This window comes from Lissotriton vulgaris, chromosome 1_1 (genome assembly GCF_964263255.1).
Source record: "Lissotriton vulgaris chromosome 1_1, aLisVul1.2, whole genome shotgun sequence".
Lineage (NCBI taxonomy): Eukaryota > Metazoa > Chordata > Amphibia > Caudata > Salamandridae > Lissotriton > Lissotriton vulgaris.
In genome coordinates this window covers 1,895,645,935-1,895,671,486 of record NC_141685.1, presented here as the reverse complement: position 1 = coordinate 1,895,671,486, position 25,552 = coordinate 1,895,645,935, and the positions used below count along the sequence as shown (strand labels likewise).

Genomic DNA, 25,552 nt, shown 5'->3' with positions numbered 1-25,552 from the left:
TGTTTTACATTCCAATGCATGTATTTAAGCAACTGAACTAAGTGCTGGTCTCTCTATTCTAGGAAGTCTGTCGCAGTAGAGTAGCCATGCATACATTGATCCAGTGGTATGAGAAGGGGGGGACTAGAAGCCCCCAGGATGGATTTATACTAGTATGTAGCTCAGTTACAACATACAGTCTGGTGGCTGGAGAGACAACTGGGAAAAAGAGACTTCTGAGGGGACGAGGACAGCCGGATAGACTCCAAACAGCTCTGATGGAGGGTGCTGGTGTCTCCGGTGACATGCCCTATGTGGTCAGACTGCTAAAACATGGCAAATTTTCGTAGAAAGCATACTAAAACATGCGCCATCCCATTGGGAGCTCCCCATATGGATACTTTCACCTGTGCGGAAAATGATGGATGGGATGTCATTTCAAGCATGGGGGGAGGGGTCTTTGTCGTGTTAGCAGATCTGTACCAAACAAAACAGTGTCCTGTAATGCACGCTTCAAGTTGATACTTTTCAACTACTTACATTGCACATATATGACCCTGATGGGTCTGAGACGCATCAACCCTGTGCTCTCGGATGCGTGCCCACGTTGCGGTGCTACAGAGGCGGATTTTCTGCACATGGCATAGGGCTGCCCTGAGGTCCACTGGTTATGGACCCTGGTGGTGGAGTCGGTGAGGAGGGGTACAGGTTTTAGGGTACAGACAACCCTGCAGCATAGTCTACTCAGACATGTTACAAAGCCCAAGAAATACAAATTGAAATATAAATTGGTACAACTCCTCTTGGTCTAGCTAAGGGCAGGGTGGCGATAACCTTAATGGGGAAGTGTTCCCCCTCTCTGGATGATTGGAAGAGGGATGTGCGTGAGTGGTCCCTGAGGGAGGAGGCTTATATGAAAACTGGTAAGCGAGATGAGAAGCTAGGAAAGGATCTTAGAGCTTAGAGGGAGCTATTTCACGTGTTTTAAACCCTGACGTGTACTTGAGTGATCAGCATGACTTATATACTGGTGGATGTTCAGCTGAAGAGGACGCTTGTTGATATTCTGATGTTCTCATGTCAAGCTCAGTGTTGTCGAGTGACTGGTAAAGCTGATAGTGACCATGTACTGTTTTTTTTATAACTTTCCACTTTGTTGTGGATCTTACACTACCATAAACCTTTCCCTGACAAGCTCTGCCTATATTGATTTTACTGTTTGTAAAAAATAAAAATGAAAGGTTAAAAAAAATTATAATCAGGTCAATATTATTATGATACATCAATTAATAACAGCAATCATATAATACACATACATATACACTGGCAGACATGTGTTGCTTTCTGCAAGCAAAGCAGTGTTGAAAAATTCCTTTTCTAAACATATTACGTGACACAGCTATCCACCACCCTTTAATTAAAAAAAAAACTTCAATATGCTGCAGCCAAGCACAGATATGTGCTTGTCTAAAGCAACCTGTTTTCCCTGTCTTCTATGGATCTCCTGAGCCGGGCCCATGTATCTCTAGGCCTGGGTGCTATAGCTTACAGAGTAGGAGCCATTTCAGGGTTCACAGTGCATCATGCAACGGTAGGCAGCCATCTCTTAATTGGTGGAGTTGTACCCTTCATCCACCCCACCGCTACTTGACACTTAGCTAGCTGTAACAATACAGCTGTTATCCTCCTCATCTATCTGGGAGCATCTGCTATGTACCCTAGCAGAAACACCAATGGGGAGCACAATATGGGCCACAATCTTTGATATTATAGGATTTATTCTTTTCTCCTAAAGCTTTGAACTTCAGGGCAGTTCTATGCAACATGAATAAAACCAGCCTGCAAGGCCTATTGAATTCTATTCTAATGCATACTTTCCATCCTTAGGGAGTACCACAGTTATGGTGGCTATCTTGGAACCGGTTATTATAGGATTTATTCTTTTCTCCTAAAGCTTTGAACTTCAGGGCAGTTCTATGCAACATGAATAAAACCAGCCTGCAAGGCCTATTGAATTCTATTCTAATGCATACTTTCCATCCTTAGGGAGTACCACAGTTATGGCGGCTATCTTGGAACCGGTTAGTGCTCAATTACATATGCCTTATTAAACCATTCCTCTAATGGCGCTGCCAATAGGTATATTTCACATTTGTAAAATTCAATAGGTAGTCCATCGTATCCTGATATCACCTTTTTAATTGCCCATATGTTATAGTCCTCATCTATGGATTTATTTAACATTTTGCGTTCCACTTCTCTAAACGAGCTCTGTGTCCTGCCCTACTGGTGGACCACTTCTGCTTATATATGTTTTCTGTAGTATTCTGTGACTTTCTTATTTGTTCAGTCTGTGTTTCACTGTTTGCCGCTGATGGCTGTGATCTGTGTTACTCCAGCTTACTATCCAGGCAAGAAGTTTCCAAGTTTGGCCTCTGTCCTAATATTATTGTAGTGTTGTATATAATTGCCTATAACATGTTTACTTAGTTTTATGTAGCCATTGCCTATAACATGTTTACTTAGTTTTTATGTAGCCTCTAATAATTCCAATGTCCTTTCTTTTACATTTTCTTATTTGTTTATTCTCTGAGTCAATCTGCACTTTAGGTCCCCTCTGTCTTTGTCCATTTTTTTCAATGTTGTAGAGTGCAGGAGAAACTCACCAAGAGTAAGGTCCCAATATGATACTCTCTAAAGTTTTCAAACAGTTGTCTAGCCCATGAGCACCCTTACTGTCAATCCTATGTACGTAATTTCAGCATCCGGCGATGGCCTCTGTCCTGGTCCGCAGACATTGAAAGTGCAAAGTGGATATACGTGGATTTATAAAGTTTATGTATACAAAATTCATTGATTTCATTAAAACAATGCATCAAAACATATTCACATTTTACGAATCAAATACAATAAATAAGAACTATATCAATTGAGATTCATTATTTGAATGAAACAAATTATTATACTATAAAACAGTGGAACGAAGGACCCCGAACCTTCCACTATTAAAAAGCTATACATTGTCTGCTTTGCGAGGGCAATTTGGTTTGCTGTTAACTGGACAGAATGAGGGGAATCACAATATATCAAATCGACCAAATAGGAGATTCGGATTGTACTTTCCTTCTGATTCCCCACATATGGCCTAGGAATTTAGGAATTGCACAAGCAAACCGAGGTCTTGCAGCGAATCTTAAAATACGCAGTGCCACACTATGTATTCTCTCTAGTTTCCAGCGATTTTCATATAGGAGTAAGCCATCTACTTCCAGGGAACTGGGTATGCTGGACAGCCAAAGAAAGCATTGCCTATAGTTGGGGCAAAACCGCAGGAACAACCCATGTTACTAGCAGCATTGCATAGCTATAAACTAGTACACGCATTCAGAGGGATTGTGCTATGTCTAAATTGCATGTATAACTTTCTATCTGCCGGCACCTGAATGAGATCAAGGAAACCCTCCACGGATCACAACAGTTTAAAATCTAGGAATTTCCCTGTTTTTCTTCCTAATTTGCTGTTCCTAGACTCATTCTCATACACAATCCCAATACATAGATTTTAGGGGTTTTTTTTGTAGGGAGGTCCACACGATGGGTAAAGTGCCCTTTTACCCCAATGTTCTTAAGTAGAATATTGATGTTTCTTATCCAGCCTATCTTCGATGTATCTAGAGTGCAAACTTCTTCTAGGGCAGTGACATACGGGGACAATTCGGGGGTCGAAATCGATCTCTGCCATAAAAGAGAAGGGCGTAATTTGGCTACATTTTTTTGTGATTTAACCCCCATATCTAGTTTGAGGGAGTAGTGGAGTACTAGGTGGGAGGGAAACTAAATTCCTAAAGTACCAATGCTCAGTTGCTATGAGGTCATCCACTTTCCCGAAGCCCCACAGCTCACCCCATAAAGGGCACTGCTTACTGCTTTGCTTTAATAGATCTCTAGGGCTGGGGCAATCGGTTTGGTATATGAGCATGAGTGTTCCTTTCTCAGGGCTACATCTATCTGTTTAAATGTTAAATTAGTTTTAGTCAGATGTTGCTTCCAGGTCAAACCTTCTGCCAATTTTACGCTCAAATATTTGAAGCTACATACCCGCTTTAAACAAGTGTTGTTTAAAGTTAAGCATCCTTTACAGGATGTATGCGGGTTTAGCATCATAGGTTTTGTTTTAGTGGTGTTTATTTCTAGTCCCCTTTCGTCGCTGAGAGTCTTGAAATGGTTTAATAGCATCTGAAGCCCCTTGGGAGTTTTACCAACAAGGAGCGTATCATCCGCAAAGAGAAGCGTGGCGATCTTCATATTTTCTAGCGAAGGAGCATCAGCTGGGATCCTAGCTAAGAAGTCCCAAACTCGGTTGATATAAAGGGAAAATAATGTGGGGGCTAGGAAACAGCCTTGTCGGACTCCCCTGTTGACAATAATGAGGTTGGTGACTTGGCCCCGATTGCCCCATCGCACCTTGGCATAGTTCTCATCATGAAGACGAATAACCAATGCCAGGATCTCAAGAGGCATCCCTGTGTCTCTCAAAACCACCCAAAGCTTTCTATGGGGCACAAGGTCGAATGATGACTTCAGGTCTACGAAAGCAACATATAGGCTCACCTTACCCAATACCACCACCTACCAGTAAAGCAGAATAAATGTAAAAGCCTGGTCATTTTTTCCTGTTCTTTGTCGGAATCCAACTTGGAATGGCCACAGTATCTTTTTCTCTGTTATCCAGTCCTGGATTCTCATTAGAAGGGTATGGCTAAATTCCTTCTGTATGCAGTCTATCAAACTAATAGGCCTGTAGATAGTCAGATTGTTTTGGTCCCCTTTTTTAAAAACTGGTATAACCTCAGCTCCCTTCCATGAATCTGGAGTTCAAACACCCCCTGCAATGGCATTAAAAAGAGGCAACAAGTAATTCGACCAGTTACTTTTGTCTTGCCGAAACAAATGTTTAGGAATTCCTTCTGGTCCTGGAGCTTTGGCTGGTACAATGGATTCATTTGCGGTTTCTATGTCCTCCTTGGTAAAAACTACCCGTGGAGGATTTGGGGGTAAATCCAAGTGAGGCATCACTTCAGTATAGTTCGTGATTGTAGAGTAGAGGGTACCAAAGTGATCCCGCCAGTCCCTTGCTGTAATATTGGCTAGTTGTCAGCGGACCGAGGAGTATGTGTCCCTGGGGTGTATGATGGCACGCCCTTAATGAGTAGGCAGGAGACTTTTCTGAGTAAACGTGATGTTCGTTTTATTTGTGGATAACAAAAGGCAAATAATAAAGTGTTCGTAGCACACGGGACTCCGGGCTCTCCACCGTCTTGGGGATTCTCTCGACAGGCGCAGCCTCTTTCATAAGATGGCAAACCTGGAAAACAAAAACACAATCCGCGTATCAGTGGGGCGGTTCAACGTCCTGAGTTGAATGGGAAGGGAGTGTGAGTGAGCACCGAACACCAGAACCCTGTGAAATACAGTCAGCGGTGACCACCCTCAAAGCTTTACCCATTCCCACCCAGTGCTTTTGAAACCCCCCGTACCCGATGACATACCTGCTCCAGCCACACTCCTCCAGGAATGTGGCGGGGAGGCGAGTGTCCTCGTTGGCCTCCTGGCGTTCCTCTTTCTCGGACCTCTGAGGCAGCGATAGGATCTTCAGGGGCAGCTTCCTCTTTCTCTGCTCTCCTTGGCTTGTCTCTGCTATCTCTGACGGCGTTCGCTCTGAGAACCGGCACTTCCTCCTTTTCCGCAGCAGTGTTCGCCTGTAATTAGGGGCTTGCAAGTGACGTCACGAATCCAGCCCCCGGCTCGGCTTCTCTCCACGAAGAATTAAAGGGGCCGTATGGGTCCTGCGCACAAACCTCCATAGCGTCAATATCGAGGGATAACAGCAAGTCCTCTTGCACAGGGGCCTCTCTACAAGAAAATTCTTTCTGAGAGTACGCCACCCCAATTTGCTTCCACTTTTCCTCATCCCAATTCCATTTGGCCTTCTTTATGGCTAGTTTATTCAACCTCCGCAGATCTTGCACTAGAGGTACATTTCTAGAGGTACATTTCTAGTTTTGAGGACTCTAACCAGTTGGTTCTTTAGGGATCTACACTCACTTGAGAGCCATGAGTTCAACTTAGTTCCCCATCCCTGCGATATGTATGTTTGGAGTTGACTATAAAGTATACAGTAAGTTTGTCAAAGAACTTTGCCTGTAGGCCACTAGCGTCTTCCACATTTCCCGTGTCCTCGGCACAGAATTGAATCTCTATCAATCGAGCAAGTAAATATTGCCTAATTTTGTTAAGTTTAATTTCATCCCCCCGGACCATGGGCCATTTAAGGTGACGTTTATCATTAGTGGGTAGTACTTCCTTTGTGATCAGATTGCTGCTAGGATCACTATTTTTCCCCTCCCAAGGAGAGACTAGCTCCACACTAAGTGGGTTGTGGTCACAATCAATGTTCTAAATTATAGTCATATCAACTAATGTGGGCCACGACCTAAGATCTACTAGAAAATAGTCAATATGGCTAGCTCATGTTGGGCCAATGAAGGTCAGTTCACCTTCTCTACTGTATACAGTCCTTCCATTGGTGGCCCTTAATCTGTGTTCAATAGTCAGTGTATTTAGTTGCAAAGCTGTTTGATACCATTTCTTAATCGGGGGCAGGTTAAGCAAAGGGACATGCCCGAGTTTACCCTTCTCATTTATTTCAAGAGTGTCATCCTCGGGGGCGTGGCTATCAGCCGTGCAAGATGGCCGCAGCCGACTAGAGCTCCGTGATCACGAAAGAACCCCCGGATAAATCCGTCAATTAATCCTGTGTCCACAGAGCACTATACGTTAGGCACCAGCCCGCAGAGCTCGCGGCTCTATTTGAGCCCCTCCGGGGCCCTGTAGGTGCAGCAGCGGCGGAGAAAGATCGGCGGTGAAGAAGGGACCTACAATCCGAGCTGGGGCTGGGGCCTCGCGTGAAGCTGAAACCCACGGGGTAGCGAGCCGGAGGGGGCACATAAACGGAGAAAGGCCGGAGACGGCAACGGCGGTCCCACAGCTGGCGCAAGAACGCTCGCAGACCGCAGTGCGCGTAAAGACCAGACCCCTCTGCCGGTCTTCCGGCGGAGGGAGGAAGAGCGGCATATCACCCCCGGATTGCAGGACGATCAAGAAGGGCGTTCCCAAAGCAATAATGTGCGCCTGGTGGGGGTGCCGGAAAAGGCGGGCGGCCCAGCCCCGAACCTATTTGTGGAAGATCTTATCAAGAACCACCTGCAGCCCTGTGGACTGTCCAGTTTTTTTTCGGTGGAAAGAGCGCATCGGGTGACAGGTGGCACACCACGCCCAGGGGCCCCCCCTCGACCTATAGCGGCGCGTTTTTTCAACTTTCGCGACCGCGACGCCGTCTTGCAGGCAGCAAGAATCGCATCCCCCATACGAATAGACAACGGAGTGGTCCAATTCTATCCGGATTACACGGCGGTTGTCACCAAACAGAGACGGTAGTTTCCTGGAGGTGAAGAAGGAGCTACGTGCAAGAGAACTCAAATATTCGATCCTCTTCCCGGCAAAATTACGAGTGGAAGCGGAGGGGAAGACGTGGTTTTTTGCGACACCAGAGGAGGCGCAGGAATGACTGGAAGGATGGGGCCTGGCAAATGGCTCCAAAGCACATGGCAGAAACCAGCAACGCCGAGGAACTTAATAGCAAGTGTCAGAGACCGGGGAGCAGAATGAGTTCGAAGAATGATCACACCAGGGACTGCATTCATTGACGCTGGGAGCTACCGACTGGAGGAGGCACCCGCCGCACCCAACATCTACAGGCTAGGAACATTACAGGTGGCTTGAACTATATAAGGAACATTAAACACTGTAAAATAAAGGGGGCTGGTGCTGCAGTTTCAGAAAGGGATGAGAAGACTCTAATTATGTTCTGTGGCGAAAATTTTATTACTAAGGGGCAACTTTTTGTGGGGTCACGGATAGACTCACCCCCACGTGACATGGAACGAGTTGGGGAATCAAAGCACTCTGCTCAGTTGGGGAGGCGGAGAGTTCGAGTACCGCCGGGCAGGGAGGCAGGAAGGGGGGAGGCAACGGATGGACAGTTGGGGGTATTAGGTTCTTGTTTTATTTTGCTCTCCTGTTATGCATATATGCTGACGACAGTCTCAACACGACAATGATGGCAACAGGAGGTGTAATACAAATGTTAAGTATATGTTGGGATTTAGATGTATTGTTTCTTCTCCATGGCAAATTGGCAGAGATTGTCCGTTATACACGCACACATTGTTTGTCTCACCACCAGCTGTATCGGATAAAGGTAACACCTGTGTATGGACACTACACTGCAGCACCTTGAAGGCACAGGCACCCACCCTATAACGCCAATGCAGCCGAGTCCCCCCCTAACTATAATATCCTGTATCGTCAATGGATTGGGCAATAAGATTTAAAGAGGGTTGGTACTCCAATACCTGAAATGTAAGACCCCGACAGTAACACTACTCCAGGAAACCCACCTTATGGGCTCAACATGCAAAGCACTTGATCGCTGGGGGTTTAAGATGGTAGCACACTCGGCATTTACCTCGGGCTCCCGAGGAGTGGGGATACTGGTCTTAAAAAGCTCACCTCTGATTATAAAAGGAACATGGACAGACGTCCAAGGCCGATTCGTAGCACTATCCTGTCAATGGGAAGGGAAAACATATAATATGGTATCAGTATACACCCCCCCTACACTCCAACAAATGGCATTTCAGGACCTCGGAAAATTTCTGCTGGACCTCCCAGAGGGAGAACTGACTATAGGGGGAGACTTTAATACAGTAATGGACACCGTCCTAGATCGTAGACCCCCCCAGTGAACCCAATAGGCCCAATCAGGCTCTGAAGGATTTTATAGATAAAATAGGATTGATAGATATCTGGCGCAGGTTACACCCCACGGAACGACAGTACACATTCCACTCAGGAGTACACAACAGTCTCTTGAGGATAGACTACATTTTAACATTAGCGATCACCCAAGGGAGACGATTAGAGGTAACTCACTTACCTAGGGGCATACGGATCACTCACTTTCCCAATATATCCCGGATATTTGAAAGTGCCTAAGATCAGCAAAACACTACTTTAGTCCACAGAGCAGTACTTTATGGAAAACGAGCAATCTGTATATTCGCCGAATATAATGTGGGAGGCGTACAAAACAGTGATTAGAGGGCAGGCCATGTCACTAATCACGAATCACAGGCGGAAACACAGACAAAACATAGAGGCACTGGAGGAGAGAGTCGACAGGCAGAGGAAGCCCATGCGTCTCCACGGAGTACTGGCCTGTAAGTCGACCATACAGGAGGATGCAGCAATCTTTTCCTTGGACGCAGCAATGGCGTTCGACCTCCTGGAAAGGCTGTTTCTATTTGCTGTCCTCCAGAGGGTGGTATTTCGATCAAAGTTCTGCACATGTATTAAACTGTTATACACAGCACCTTTAGCACAGTTGATGGCGAATGGCCTTATCTCGAGGGAGTTCACACAAGGCAGGGGCACGAGACAGGGTTGCCGACTGTCGCCACTCCTGTTTGCATTAATACTAGAACCATTAGCGGCATGGATAAGACAAGACAAGATGATCCGGGGCATAAGATGGGATGCGACTTGGGAAGATCGCATCTCGCTTTATGCTGATGATGTGCTGATATACTTGACATCTCCGACACGGTCACTGCACTGCTTGCTGGACATATGCACGGCATACAGGAGGGTCTCTGGGTACACAATAAATTGGACAAAGTCGCTTCTTTACATAGTACACGGTCCTGCACCACGGCTTCCGCAGGGCTGTGAGCTGCAGGTTACAACTAGGGGATTTAAATACTTAGGAATCTATGCCACGCCACAGCAGACATTGTATGTAGAAGAAAACCTCATGAAACCACTAACAAAATTTCGAAAGGACGTTGCGCATTGGAGGTTGCTCCCGTTGACACTACTGGGCAGGGCGCCCTTTTTAAGATGATGGCCCTGCCTAGATTTTTATATGCCCTTCAAAATACCCGGTTCCCCAGAAAGCAATTGAAGCAGAGGTCTCCGCTCTACTATGGGATGGTAAGTCCGCACGAATAGGACAACACAAGCTGACCCGTGGTTGATATGACGGAGGAATTGCCTTGCCTAACATAACAATGTATTATTGGGCATCACAACTCGTGGTGATAAATCACTGGCTGCATGCACCGCAGGACGAACCAGTCTTTCGGATGGACAGATATGTTTTACCTGCGGACCAGTTAACGAAAGCCCTCTACACCACCAAAAGGAAGACTACACTCACAGGCCCCACGGCCCACACAATCAAATATGGCATGCAGCGGGCGCTAGGTTGGGATGGAGTGCTGACGCAGGCCACCCCCCTCTGGGAGACCCAAAAACTAGGTAATCTGTCCAACACAAAGGGCTTCAAGCAATGGGACCGCATTGGTATTAGAAAAATAGGGGACATATGGTCAAAGGGGGAGGTTATTCCCTTTGCAACACTGCAGGAGCAATACGAATTGGCAGGGACCGAGTTATATAGGTACACCCAAATTAGATGCGCACTTACATGTGCCATTCCTCCAGAAACAAAACTACCGGAGGCTGCTCCCTTGGGAGACAGACTCCTCACTGACCACATGGACAAAAAGGCTATCTTCCAGACATACCGTAAGATTATAAATAACCTACCAGACCAGACGACGACCTTAAGGGAACGATGGCAGACAGACGTGGGCGACATTGAAGATTCGGACTGGCAGGATGCACCGGCATCACCACGCGAAGGGGTGATTCCATCCAAGCTCAAACTAATACAGCTAAAGATACTCCATCGCATGTATTATTCCCGCACCACACTGCATAAAATAGGCCGCACACTTGACACACTGTGCTTGCGAAATTGTAGACTCCCAGGTACATTCTACCATATACTGTGGGAATGCCCATGGATCCAAATATACTGGGGAAAAATCATGTGTGGTATCGCGAGTGAGAGGGACAGAGGTCCTGCCGAACCAAAGGAGATGTCTCTTGCACGTGAGGTAGCCCACGGACCTGAATCTACAGTTGCAAAATTGGGCTACACTGGGGATGACAATTGCTAAGAGAAACATAGCTAGGAACTGGGGTACGGATGTATTGACCACATACCAACAATGGAGGAATGATATGGATGAGGCGATGGTGGCAGAAAGGGGAGTTTTCACACACAGGGGATGGACCAAGATCTGGGGAAGTGGAACGAATTTAGAGGATACATATGCGAACCCCCGCAAACAGAATCTAGCTCAGATACTAGCCCGGGATGATGGAGGTAAAAAGGACAGCATTCGGTACAGATAGGCTACACTATAATAGGGTGGTAGAAGGTGGAAAACAAATGTCTGATGCAAATATGGTGAGATGGGACGAAATGTATATTCAAGTAACCAATGTGAGTCAATGTAATGAAAATGTTGTCACTGAGATTGAACATGATGTAATGGAGAATATTTTGGTTTATTGTGCAAAATTGAATAAAACATTTTTTTTAAAAGTGTCATCCTCATCCAGTGGTTCAAAGGTTACATTAAAATAGTCCCCAACAACTAGGGGATGTTGACTGCCTATTGCCAAGGAGCTCATGTAAGGTCTGCAAGGTGAAGGATTTACCTCCACCACTGGTACTTCTGGCATACACACTGTAGATATCTACAATGTAGCCAGATTTGCCTTTCAATCTGACTGCTTGAATCTCAGGACTATTTGTGGGTAGCTCCTCCGTTCTCCAGTTAAGTGAAATACTAATCCATATCAGCATTCAGCATGATGGGCGACCCTTATTAGATGCTGTTGCGAACAGATGGAATGACACATAGCCTGGCATAAACGTTGCAGTTAAGCTCCATGTTTCCTGAAAAATACATATATTGTATGATTGGACCAGCTGTACCCAAGGAGGTAGGGCCAATTTACTTTTAATTCTGGCAACGTTCCATGAAATTAATTTGAATTTGAGTAGGAAGCTCAAACGGAGAGTGGGGAAAGATCTCCAGACCCCTTTCCTCATGAATAGGTGCTATATTAGGATTGATATTGATGATATCCTGGCTATGAGTTCCATCTCCTCAGATGAGTTGCAAAGCGGACTTTAGACCAGCCCAACAATTCACTGGTCTCAACAGCGCTTTGATTGTTGGAAGGTTTGCATTCGAAACACAGCAAAGGCACTAGTTTCTGTAATCTTAAGTGCAAAACTGGGCTGTAGTCAGTCAATATCCGCTAATGAGGACGATGGGGAAGTCCTATTAGGCTGCAAATTGAAGTTACACAAAGGGGTAAAGATTGTCAACTGCCTCTTGAACTGGATATTTGACTTGGCAGGGGGAAGAGTCCTAACTTCCAGGGCAATAAGATTATGCATTAAACTCTCATCAGCTAGGGTCAGCTCTATGGCATCTGTTGTGGTATTAGCTAGGACACATCTCTTTGCACTTACTATTTATTTATTTATTTATTTACTGGCATTTATAGAGCGCAAACAAATACCCTTGGGTGTCTCGGCGCTAAACTGCAGTAGTGTCTCTCCTTAGAGGTTGGTACAGCGGGCTGATTTTCTATGTTACTGGTTAAATAACCACGTTTTCAGTCTTTTCCTAAACTGTAGGAGTGAGGGGCTGGATTTGACGTAGTAAGGTAGGGAATTCCAGATCTTGGAAGCCGCAACAAGGAAGCGACGGTCGCCCCATGTGACTGTTCTGCTACGTGGAGTAATTAGTTGGTTAGGTGTAGAGGATCGGAGCGTTCTAACTGGATTGTAAGGTTTTAATTGATCTTTTAGGAAACGAGGCCCCTGGTCCTGCATTACTTTGTAGACTATGCACATGGCTTTAAACTTTATCCTGCTTTGGATAGATAGCCAGTGATAAGTCCTCAGAGTGTCCGAGATGGGAGCGAATTTGGGTTTTTTGGATAGCAGGCGTGCGGCCGCGTTCTGTACCGTCTGAAGCTTTTTTGTGACTCTATTTTGTGCATTCAAAAAGAGTCTGTTGCAGTAGTCTAGGGAGGTAAGAACCAATGATGTGACCAGGGTCTTAGCGGCCGTGTCAGGCAGAAAAGGCAGGATTTTCCTAATCATCCTGAGTTTAAAATGGGCCGTAGAAGCTACCTTATTGGCATGGGCCATAAAGTTGAGCTGGTCGTCAAAAATAACTCCCAGATTTCTGACCTTGGAGGTGGGACAAGGTGGGGTGCCAAAAGTTAATGGCCACCAAGACGTAGGCCAGGATGGCGAGAGATTGCCGAAGATGACCACCTCTGTTTTCTCAGAATTGAGCTTCAGGCAGTTTCCTGCCATCCACTCACCTATGGCTGTCATGCCTGTTTGGAACCGTTCGGCCACCTCCTGACCGTCACCCTTAATGGCCAACACCAACTGCGTGTCGTCAGCGTATGAGGTTAGGCTCATCCCATGTGCTTTGATGACACTGGCAAGGTCCGACACATAGATGTTGAATAGTGTCGGACTTAGGGATGAGCCTTGTGGAACCCCACATGGTAACGACAGATTGGCAGATTGGAATGGCAGAATGTCTTCCCTGATCATGGATCTGCCCCCTGTAACATGCCTGATCTAATCGATAGACTTATTTTTTAGGGATTTCTCGTTCTCGTGTCTTGTGGAATAGTTACATTTAGGAAGATTAATCAAGTAGATTTTTTTTACACGGGTGGTGTGGGATATCACGCCTCGCTATTTCTCTAGGTGGAAATTGTGAATGTTTATGTGTCGCCTTATATACTGTTTGACTTGGCTTAACCCCCATTACTTCTCCAGCCATTCCTGGTGTGCGTCTACTCAGACCAATATTTGTAGTCGATACCAGGGGAGTGTCCTGTGCAAGTGTATGTAACAACTGTTTTCTACTGGCAACATCCCTCATGTGCTCGAGGCCAGGTTTTATGCCTTGACTACTTATTTCCCCAAGCCTAACTAGCAACTTATGAATAAGCCCAGTTAGTGTCCCAATTGTGGTTTTCAGTGCACAAACCTCCTTATATAAATCAGGTACAGAGCTAGTAGCTTCAGGATTAAATAGGACTGCATGAATGGGCAGGGACGTACTTCCTTTTTTAGCTTTCACCCTTTAGTCTAGGACCTCAGCACCAACGCTAGTTTCTGGCAAATCTAACTCTGGTGAAAATCTATTGCTACGTGGAAACTTTTTTTCTAGATGTTAGTAAGTCAGCGGTTGTATTCAGTGAACCATCCAGGGGCATTACAGGGGCTTCCAGTGCTGGGTACCATTACCATTGTTCGCCTTTCTGAACATGCTGGGTATATGCACTTCTTTAACAGACGTTCCGTGAGCTGCAGCAGTCTTGGATCTAGGCACAGCGTCAGCAGCAGTTGGAACCAATAGTTTCTCACACTCGGACAGCAAATCATCAATGCGATCAAGGACACAGCTCCCCTTTACAGGGCTCTGTTTCTTCTTAGATTTCTTGACTGCTTTGTATACTCCACCGGCCCCTGTCACCCCCTCCGCAACCTTCCTTTTCCCCATGGGGCTTTTGGCGGACCTGGCAAAGACAGAGAGGGGAAATACACGGGGAGAAAACGAACTTCCAAGCCAAAGCACCCAATGAAAGGGGTGCAAATAGAGCCCTAGTTGGTCTTCAATGGGCACAATGCCTTAAGTGGGTCCCGGTTGTGCAGGCTGGGGGGAGAGAACAGCATAATAGCACCCCTCTACCAAGAAATCTCTAGAAATTGTCAGAAATGCTACAGACCAATAAGCCGTATGCATTTAAACTGAAAATGATATGCCAGTCCGATTCTGAAAACAATGGAAGAATAGGTGAGGACTAATACCTACTAAATCCAATCGAAAGTGGCATTAGTAAAGGACTATTAACTATTGACCAAGTCCTCGTTTTTCTACACAATGAATGCAGATATATCACATCTAAACAAATGTCACCTTATGTATAATTTCTAGACTTCACCTCAGCATTTGGCTAGGTAGCAAGAAAATAAACTGTGACAAAATATGAGAATTGATGCAGCACTAATGTCTATTGTTGAAATGCCTTTTAATAGGATCTACTGTGCAAGTAAGAGCCAACCTTAAAGGAAAAGTGATTGCTAGAACCTCAAAACGATTTCAGGCACAAGTATGCATATTGGAAAACTACTGCACTATAAGCCGTCTGAAGATCGACACATACGATTTAAAGACTATGATCTATAGTCCACAATGGAAGCCCTCTGGGAGCTTTGCTCTTCGGGGAAGCGAGTGCTAAGCTGGAGGAAGTGCATTGTTTCCCTAACCTTGGCATAACTTTGGCCAGTAACTTGAGCAAAGAAGAGCAAATCAACAAAGCAAGGAGCGCCTAGCGCTCAGGGTCCTCCTGCATCGCCCTACCTACCTGCCGTGAGGGCAACGGCTTGACCAGCTCAGTCCAGCGCCGTGAGGGGAACGGCAGCCACGCAAAGCAGTCCATCTCCACCGGGTCACAGAACTCCAACCTCCAGGTGCCCCGGCGGCCGAGTCGCGTCCCTGACGCTACCTTCGCGCCTGGAGGCGCCTGAAAAGCAAGGAGCGCCGAGCGCTCAGGGTCCCCCTGCATCGCCCTACCTACCTGCCGTGAGGGCAACGGCTTGACCAGCTCAGTCCAGCGCCGTGAGGGGAACGGCAGCCACGCAAAGCAGTCCATCTCCACCGGGTCACAGAACTCCAACCCCCAGGTGCCCCGGCGGCCGTCTCGCGTCCCTGACGCTACCTTCGTGCCTGGAGGCGCCTGAAAAGCAAGCAACACCTCTCGCAACGCGAGTCGCGCGCGGGAGCGCCCGGGCAAAGGGCGGGCCCTCTGTGGCCCCCAGTGGACCGATCAGGACGGGACGGGCCACCCCCCTTGTAACTTCTGCTAAAGGAGGTATAGTGCACACACATTATGTTAACTTTTTTCTGTAACATTACTATCTCCACTTTGATCATGCCCTGTAAGGGGGGAACAAGCTCAGCTGCGCAGGGGTGTCCAGGTCAAGTGGTGCAAATGCACCAAACGATTACCACAAGCTCCCTGCCTACTGTTCATCTGATAGACATAAACTGTCCTTGTTACTCTCCATCTAGTACGCTATCTCCTCCACTAAACTCCCCAAGAATGCATAACCTGTCCCTGTGGGATGAACTAAACAGTCTATGCAAAACAAAGTATGTCAGTGTGGATGCACCCTCTCTCGCAAAAGGCACCTGTACTACAAATACTAAAGGCAGTACACAGGAATCCCCCTTTTTATTGAACAAAGTCAACACACAAGCCTCTGTACTTTCATGGTTATTAGCCGTCAAAAGAAAGCATGATGAGGACAATGCCGAAAGGACTAAATCCAAATTCCATAAACCATCTGTAAGCCCCGCATTGTCTGTTCATAATCTCCCTATCACCATGGAGACTGGTGTCAAACTGGATGAATCAATATCTTATTCCCAGATCTCTCTTCTGACTCAGATTGAACAACTTGTTAAAACCATCATTTCTCCACTAACAGAAAAAATCAACGCTATAGGGGAAAGGCTCTCGGGTCTAGAGAACAAAATTACGGCTATCCTGAAACCCATTGATAATCCAGTAACATCGAACCGACCCCAGCCAACTACCACTTTCCCAACAGCTAAGCTAACGGCCATCCACAAAAGCATGCAAGTCACCCTACAATCCCCTAAAATCCCAGATTCAACTACTTCCAAAGCTCCTTTCAAATCTGTTATATCAAGGCCCTCAGAGGTCAAGATAGTATGCAAAGTACCACACATACACCTCCCGCCAGAAGCCGCGCCATACGTGTCCGTCCTCTCAGGAGTACCAGCACTTGCGATGGGAAAAGCTGAAAGACAGCAGGACCTATTGAACAAAGTTATATTCTGGATGGGAAGAAATAGACCCCTACCACCGGACAAAGACGGCGGAATCCTGAGTGTGAGAAGGGTGGGCTGGTTGGGCCCACTACCAAAAAACATTTCAGGGGACTTGGTACTGGTTAGATTCAGGAACCGGAACATCGCACCATACTTAAGATCTTGTCCACCCCAAGAAGGGGATGGCCCAATACATATTTGGGATCTACTTGATTTTTATCCCTGTATACCAAATATCCCCCGGTTAGGACCAACAATAGCCTACCACCACCCGTTGGGTGGGGAAGTCCAGGTACCCAGTGGTATTAGTTTCTCTGTTTCCAACAAATTTGATCCATTGTACAACTGTCGTAACTTTTGAGTCTACTCACCTTAAAGGACAAACCCGTGTATCTTTACTCCAGATAGGGATAAACCCCTAGAATAAAATGTCACACCACTGAACTCTGAGGTTGGGGTTATGTCTTTTTTGAAATTGAAGTTATGTTATTCTTGAATGTACATATTTATTTTTAATGACTGTCATTTTTTGTACGCTTTTATGATTTTAAAAAACAAAATCGAATAAAGCATTTTCTATACTAACAAAGCAATACAGAAATATGAAGCTTCATGACATCCTATCACATGACCGTAGGCTCTTCTCAAATATCTCCAGAATTGTACATGCCAAAATTGGAAGGCTGATCACATATAATATCAAACTCTAGGACGTGGACAAAAATACAGAAAAAACACATTGCATGAGAGATTGCTAGAAAAGGTTACTCCTTTTGCCAAAGGACTAATGTCAGTTATAATTCCATAAACAAACGATGCAGATTGGCTGAAATTAAATATGGATTGAGACGTCAGTGATCATACACAAACTAGTGGACAGGGCTTGGAAAGAACACAGCGGAATGAAGTCTCATTTTAAGTCCATTCATCTACGGAAAATGGAAGCTGAACAGTTGGGATTAGATTTTAGTATTTTAGCGATAAACCCAAGCATAGTACCATGGATAAGTATGTATGCTGCAGTTAGAAAATATTTGTGGCCTGGCACAATGACGTGAAATATCAAGACCTAGAAAAACACTTCGGACAAAACCAGATTGGTATGTTTGACACCGCCAAATACACTCAGTCCTATCTGATGAAATGCACAAATCCACAAGAAAGAACCAATTTACTCAGGCCACAAGTGGATAACTAGCAATTGGAATTCTGCTCAAACAGAGAAAACTAATAAGATCAGAAACCTACATTTGCAAGCAGAAAGACAACCCTCCACACTTCATCCTATTTTGTCCAAAATAGCACACAACAAGGTGGTCCTTCAAGAAACAGGCACTTGCACTTGGGGCAGAGCAAAGTATCATTTTCTAGTGCAATAATTTTGTATCCTGAATTGGGGACAAAGCCTGATTTTTGGCAGAGCTTACAAAAAAAGGAGCAACTTTTTGCAGGCAGAGTGGAATGCAGCGAGGTAGCAAAACGTGAACATCCTTTCCTCACCCCCTTAAGAATCGAATTAGATACGTACCCAATTCAAGAAGTGAAAGATTCTGCTATGATGCACTTTATTTGCACAGGAGTATGTCATTATTTTATGAACTCATTCTTCTGATTCAATTGTTGTTGTTTTTATGGAATATGTTCTTTGTAGTGTCTGATGTGCGAAAGGCCGAGGTTAAAGCATGTAAAGTTCAAACTCAATGCAGTGTTGCAGACAGACCTCGTCGGCCTCCAAATACGGTACTCTTACATCTACCCCAAAAAGTTACCGTAAATGTTTTACAAATGATTCTCTTTGAAGAGACTGAGTCTTCATTCGTCAAGAAGAGATCAACAAGAGCCACCTTTCTACTCTGATGTATTTGAATGGTCTGTCCATTAATGCTCTAGTGTAACCTCCAAGTGGAAACGGAGGGTCCTCTCCATGCGGGAGCCATCTCAGTCTCAGACGCATTTGATCTGATATTGATCTAATTATTCAGGTTCCTGAAATCTTTCAACTGTTTCTGTTTGTATTAGAACAAAGTTAATACAAGAGTATGAATTCTGGGGTGGCGAGGGGGAGAGCAGAATGAATAATCATTGGCATTTCCATGGGTGGCACGCCAAAGTTCATCCAGGTTGAGTTTCATTGTGGCTTTGAAAAACAAGGTGACAGTTCTGCCCAGAGGCATACCCATCCCCTTGGAACTGTCCAGCGTTCGATTTTGTATTCAGTTGAAGTTGCCAGTCCAGATTATTGACAGTCAACATTCGGAGTTAATAGCTCTGCGTTTATGTGAAGAATAGATCGCGGTCTACACCGCCAGTGTTGTCTCTAGCATGATTATGTGTTAAAATATTACAGGCTGTGGTTATTCCGTTTTCATCTTTGTTCTTCAATTTCATTAGTATTAGCTAGAAAACTGCAGGGGATGTGCGAGTTACACAAATTGTCAATGAGTATTAATACCATTTTAGGGTGTCATTTAGGGATTTGCGGACTGGTTACTCCATCACAAATGTGACAGATATCCCGTTGAACATATTACAAGTTTCATAAAATATAACGCACTTGTAAGAAGGTGAAAGGGATTGCCATCACGTTTGTGATGAAGCACCTGTCCTCCAAACTTTAAATCAGGTACTTAGTACTTGATTCGTAAGAAGTGAACGTAATTAATTGTGCCACAGATGCTCACTGTATACTTGACACGCAAAAGATCCTAAGACGCAAATGTAAATAAACAAAATTGTTCTATAATTAAAAGCAGGGTATAGATTTTGGTGATTCTCAACCAGTTTTTGTTTCCCCTTTTTGCCCTATAAAGGATACTGGGCACTTGAGTTATGCCTGCCCAAAAAATATGCTAGGAGAGCGTGAACCTCCAAAAAAGAAAGAAAAAAAGAAAAAGAAAATGATTGAACCTGAAGAAGAAATGTAAGTATTTCTCAGTGTGTACATTTTGCAAATTGCAAATTTATTTTGTTTGTAGAAAAGTTAAAAAGATTTTCTTTACTGCTAGGGTAGCTCTTTATCTGCACAATTAAAAATGAAGAGAACAAGTGACCTTTTTAGGTCTCGTAGCGATACAGCGTGTAAGAGCTGTCTCGCCGAGATCTTTTGTCACTGAGTGTGCTTCCCAGGAGACAGCACTTGGCCGCGCGCATTGCCTCTTCAAGGAGGCGATTCGAGCGGGCCACGTGCTCGCGAACGCGCTCAGCTGCTGTCTCCTGGGAGGCTCCAAACACGCATGCGCATACACGCAGACACACACACGCATACACCCACACATACAGAGAACCCACCCCCGCCGTCGCATACACACACGCGCGCGCGCACACACACACACCCACAAGTGCACCGAGCTCCCCCCAGTCCCCCCTGGCCCACTTACCGCCACTCCGGACTTCAGCCGCCACCGCGGGCTCTCCCTCGGGCATGGGAGCCCCGCGTCACCACTGCTCCTCTCCTGGCCAGGCACTCCGTGGGCGCGAGCTTCCAGCAGGAAACGAAAGTCCCTCCCCACGGTAGTTTTCCTCACGCGCACCACACGATAGTGCTTCAGTCTGTTACATTTAATTTTAAATGTCATGGGTATAATTTTCACTCAATATACAATGGCACTATAGTCAAGTTAAATATTCTAAATGGGGTTTCAGGCCAATTTCGACTGTGCACTGGATTGCAATGTCCCAGTGATGGAGTGCAAAACTACCAGCAGATAAGTCCAAAAAAATAAACTCTGATTGAGCGCTCAAACAGGGGGCACTTTGCAACAAGTGCAAATACACCTGCTTGTAGCTGCTGATGCAGCAGCGTTTAAGCAGGGAGTAGGACGACATTTTCCAAGAATGAAAGGAGGCGCTGATTTAGCAGCCCGGTTTACACAAGGCGGAGTGGATTTAGAACGGACGCAGTAGTGACAGCGTGAAAAGATAACTCCACCTTCCCAGCCTTGGGTTTTCATTGAAAATAGAGGCGCATGCTACTAGTGAAACTCTTCTTTCACTTCACTAAAACCAGTTCGGCTAACACGTGTTAATGTGTTATGTGTTGGCGGGAGGCGGAAATAGCTGGCTGAACACAAGCGGCGTAGGGTGGAAGCATCTCAGTTACTTTTTTAAGCACTAATGCAATTTAAATGAGCTGAATCTGTTTGATTTTTGTGATTGAGTGCTGCACATATTTTGAAGCAGTTGGGCAAATGTCTCTCTGAGCTGCAAGAAGGTGGGGAAGAGAAGAAATGTGGGCGGCTAGAAGTTTTCTACCTGCTTCTGCACCTAATAAGAAAAGAGAAATGAAAGAAGCAAGTGCTTGCTCAGCGCTCTAAAATGTTAGATTAAAATAAAGAGTTGTTTTGGAATGTTAGCAATGACCTGCAGGTGGAATTGCAGTTGTTAAAGGACATCTTTCCATTGCAACGCATATCAAACCCCTAGGATATTGAGGCATGGATTGGGAAATTTTGTGGCACAAAAATGAACCTTTTACGGCACAAGATTGTGTTTTTACGGCATTTTTGGTGCCCCTTATTTTAGTGACTGTTAATAGTTATGTCCTACTAAAAGGAATCGGCAGGAAAACGCCATGGTGTATGGTCTCCTGTCACCCACTGCGAAGATTGAAATGACTAGGTACTGAAGCAGAAGCGTTTCTATTCTTCTAGTTTGTTGGAATAAATACAGGAGCCCACGGGGTGCAGCCTTGTCCTACGGTTTCAGTCTGCAACTGCCCAGCCAGTGGCATTCAGAACTCACAGAGCAGGTTGGCAACCACGTGCCACAAGTCAAAGCATTACAATTCTAAAGCATGCACAAGTTAAAACTTAACAATTACAGAAAGCATGCAACAATGAAGAGAATTTGTAATAAAGGGAGGACTAAGGTTATTAGCCCATCATTACATCTTCTTCACACTAATAAGAACAAAAATACGTTATACAGCAAGCTTTAATGAAGAATAAGATCTTTATAATTCACGGGTAAAGCAACATTTTGTGTGAACCTAGTTACAGTGTTCATTGTGTCATGTAATGTCCCGGGCTCCTATTCTTGTAGTTTATTGCATACAGGAGCCCACTGGGTATATCCTCGTCCTGTGGTTTCCGTCTGCAACTGCCCAGCAGTAGTATTCAGAACTCAGAGCGTGTTAGCAATCATGGGCTACAAGCCAAAGCAGAACAACTTTAAAGCACGCATAACAGGCAAGGTAAAACATAACAATTCCAGAAAGCATGCAACAATAAAGAGAAGATGTAATAAAGGGACGACTGAAGTTATGAGCCCATCACTACACCTCCACTCTACTCTCATCCTCCAAGACTTAAGAACAAAGTACAAAGCATTAACCTTTGATGTCAGGGATGCCTATCCAGTCGCTGAATTGTACAGCATGAAAAAAAGTCGACCATCTTGGCTTCATGCTTTATCAAATTGTGTGATTTTAAGCAAATACTTTTTCATGGAGCCTCCTTTTTGAAACTACTACTTTTGTTTATCTAGCCAGTGTGTATCTGCCCTCCACTCAGAAGGTTTAGGCTCCCTGAAGGGAACTGTCGGCAACACACAGGGATGAGCAGGCTGTCCAGTGTCTTGTTTTCCCCCCCCACCAGGCTGCTCCCCATAAATGGAAAATACATGTACAAATGTTAGCGCTGTCGGGGAGAGGCTGAGGGGGTAGGATTGCAAGGAGCCACTGCCAGCGTTGCTCAGTGGGACTATGCAATACGAGTGGTGTGCACATGTGTATCAGTGCCGTGTGATCAGTATGCAAGGTGTGTCTGCTTAAGTGCTGTATGAGGGTCGTGCCTGTGTGAGTGCATTGTGAGCAAATTGTCCGAGTTTCATGCCTTTCCTGTATGCTGCAGAGAGACCTGCGTGCACTCTGTGTGAAGAGTGAGGCCTGTAGAGGTGTGGGTTCAGGGTGAGGAGGTGCCTGTGTGATTGTTGTTCCTGTACTTTACCGTCCTTTGGAATAAACCTTCGTCAAGATAGCTCCGTGAGCAGGCATCGTATTCATCCTTTCCAAAGGCTGATTGAAGGCAATCATATGCATCCTTAACTAATTGTATTGCAAAATTTAGGATGCGCTATACGTCTGCTTCATGCAGTTTACGCTTGAGCTGTGGGCCTTAGGGAAAGTTGCGCACTATTGTTGCTGCATAGTTGGACAGCGTATGATTGGCTGGCAGCTGTGCTATAGGACTCTGGTAAAGTGTTGCAGTTGCTCTACTGATAAATGTCTGATGTTGGAAGGCATGCGCTCCATTTTTAGGTCGAGCCAAGCGAGCTGTGAGCCCGTGCGTGAGGTGCATCATCAGAGCTGTGTGAATAATAACAGCTGTGAGCCCGTGCCTGAGGTGCATCATCAGAGCTGTGTGAATAATAACTGCGTCAGCCCCGTGCGTGAGGTGCATCATCAGACCTGTGTGAATAATAACAGCTGTGAGCCCGTGCCTGAGATGCATCATCAGAGCTTTGTGAATAACTGCGTCAGCCCCGTGCGTGAGGTGCATCATTAGAGCTGTGTGAATAATAACAGCTGTGAGCCCATGCCTAAGGTGCATCATTAGAGCTGAGTGAATAATAACAGCCGTGAGCCCGTGCATGAGTTGCATCATCAGAGCTTTGTGAATAATAACTGCGTCAGCCCCGTGGTGAGGTGCATAATAACTGCGTCAGCCCCGTGGTGAGGTGCATCATTAGAGCTGCGTGAATAATAACAGCTGTGAGCCCGTGCATGAGGTGCATCATCAGAGATTTGTGAATAATAACTGTGTCAGCCCTGTGCGTGAGGTGCATCATTAGAGCTGCGTGAATAATAACAGCTGTGAGCAACAGCACTCTTGCACACACTCAAACTGCTCCCCAATTCAAAGTATGCTAAAAAAAATTATGCAACGCATTGTCATACACAATGCCAATAACTCAAACTTTAATGCTGCGAGACCTATTGCATTGCAAATGTTTGTTATTTAAAGCATGGAATCTGTTTTGGAAGATTCAAGAATCATTACCGTAGCAGTTACTAATGAAGGAGGGGCTGCATCAGACTTGTAAGCCACAACGTCTTGTTTTGGCATTTGGTTAGCCTGTTATTGTTGCAGATTGTATTATGGGAAGTAAACCAGATTGACTGATTGCTTGTCTACCTCGCTGGTGTTACAGCTTACTCTTCAAAAAGGGAAATGTTGCAATACTGCAGAACCAGTTGAGTGTGGGTCTGATTCCATGATTTAGAAGAGATGTGGAGGTGAGTGCCAATACGGCTTTGTGATAAACAAAAAATATTCATCAAGATCACTCCTTAGGATGCAAGATGAGATGGAATCTTACAATAGTATCATATCGTTTTGAGTGGGAGCGGGCTGGGGTGCCCAGGAGTTAAAGGCCCATTTACATGGCCCTGGAATGTCCACAGAAACATGGGAAGATTTGGGGCAACTTGTGCGACTTTCAACCTCCGGACTTCTATAAAATTGGTTAACAAATAGTTTTTACTCACCTTTAAAATGAAAAAAACTAACAGGATGTACTTTTGGAATTGAACTGCTGTGCATTAATGGGACATTTACACATCTCTGACTTTCATTTAGTATATTCCGTACGTTCAGGTTGCATAGGTAATATATTCCACTTGTTTTTCATTGCTAGATGACCAAAATGTGTTAAGTACTACCCGGAGCTATCAAAGAGCTCCCTCCATTTCCTCTGTAATGTAGAACCACACTTCATGAAAATATAGAACTGTAATACAACCACTACCTTTACAATGATGATTTACATTTTCTTGAAATAGACAGATTGTCAAAATGAAATAGGTGCGAACATGTGTTCAGGCTCCAGTGTCTGTCGCTATGCATCTCAGTTCCAGTACCTGGAGCCCACTGAGAAAACATTGTCTTTTAGCGCCCTTTCTAGAAATTGAACACAATTCTGAATTGTCTCCTTAACTCTTGCAGTACAGTGCTCCTTCCTCTTCCTTAGTGTTGTAGAAGTACCAATTCATGTATTCACACATACATACATACATACATACGCACACATTTATTGATGGGTTCTTTTTCAAAACTTACCTTTCTAATTACGACCTGGTTACAACGCCTGTTCACACTTCCGTTATTCTCAATTGCTGGAAAAACCTACCCATTAAGTATCTTGTGCCTTTCCATATTCCTTTCATGTTCACATTAGAATTCCTTTAGGCTCTTTACAGTCTTATAATTGGCTCTGTGGAATGTACACGTTTCTCGTCAAGCTACTAAATTAAAACGGGGACAAGGGGAGGTAACCTCAAGTACTGACAAAAAAGCCTCACTGTATGGAGTACAGAAGTCTTGGTTTTTTGAGTCTGCTAAACAACAAATGTTCTGCCTTCCATATATCGAGGCTTTTCTGTAAATATTTGAGGTTTCCTATTTTGTGGTTTCCATGTTTATACATCTTTAACATTGTATTTTCATGGGACATTTAAGACAACTAAGGTGAGTTAAATGATTGCTATGCATCAAATTCTTATATTGCATTCCTTCATCACTTTATTTAGTGGGTAGGCTATACAAATCACTGCTATTCCTTCCGCAGTCTTTGAGCTTATCAATAATATTGCTCATGCAATTCAGGCTTCTCCATGTTGCCTAAAATAA

At 44.9% G+C, this 25,552-nt stretch overlaps 1 protein-coding gene across 2 annotated transcripts in view; it reads left to right on the top strand.

The window, feature by feature from the left end:
• Positions 1-25,552, top strand: part of ZCRB1 (zinc finger CCHC-type and RNA binding motif containing 1) — a 182,953-nt gene that overhangs the window by 135,806 nt on the left and 21,595 nt on the right. For both annotated transcript variants that reach the window (XM_086919498.1, XM_086919499.1), the window contains exon 7: positions 19,736-19,845. In XM_086919498.1, the coding sequence (XP_086775624.1) occupies positions 19,736-19,845 (110 nt within the window). The remainder of the gene's footprint in view (positions 1-19,735; positions 19,846-25,552) is intronic.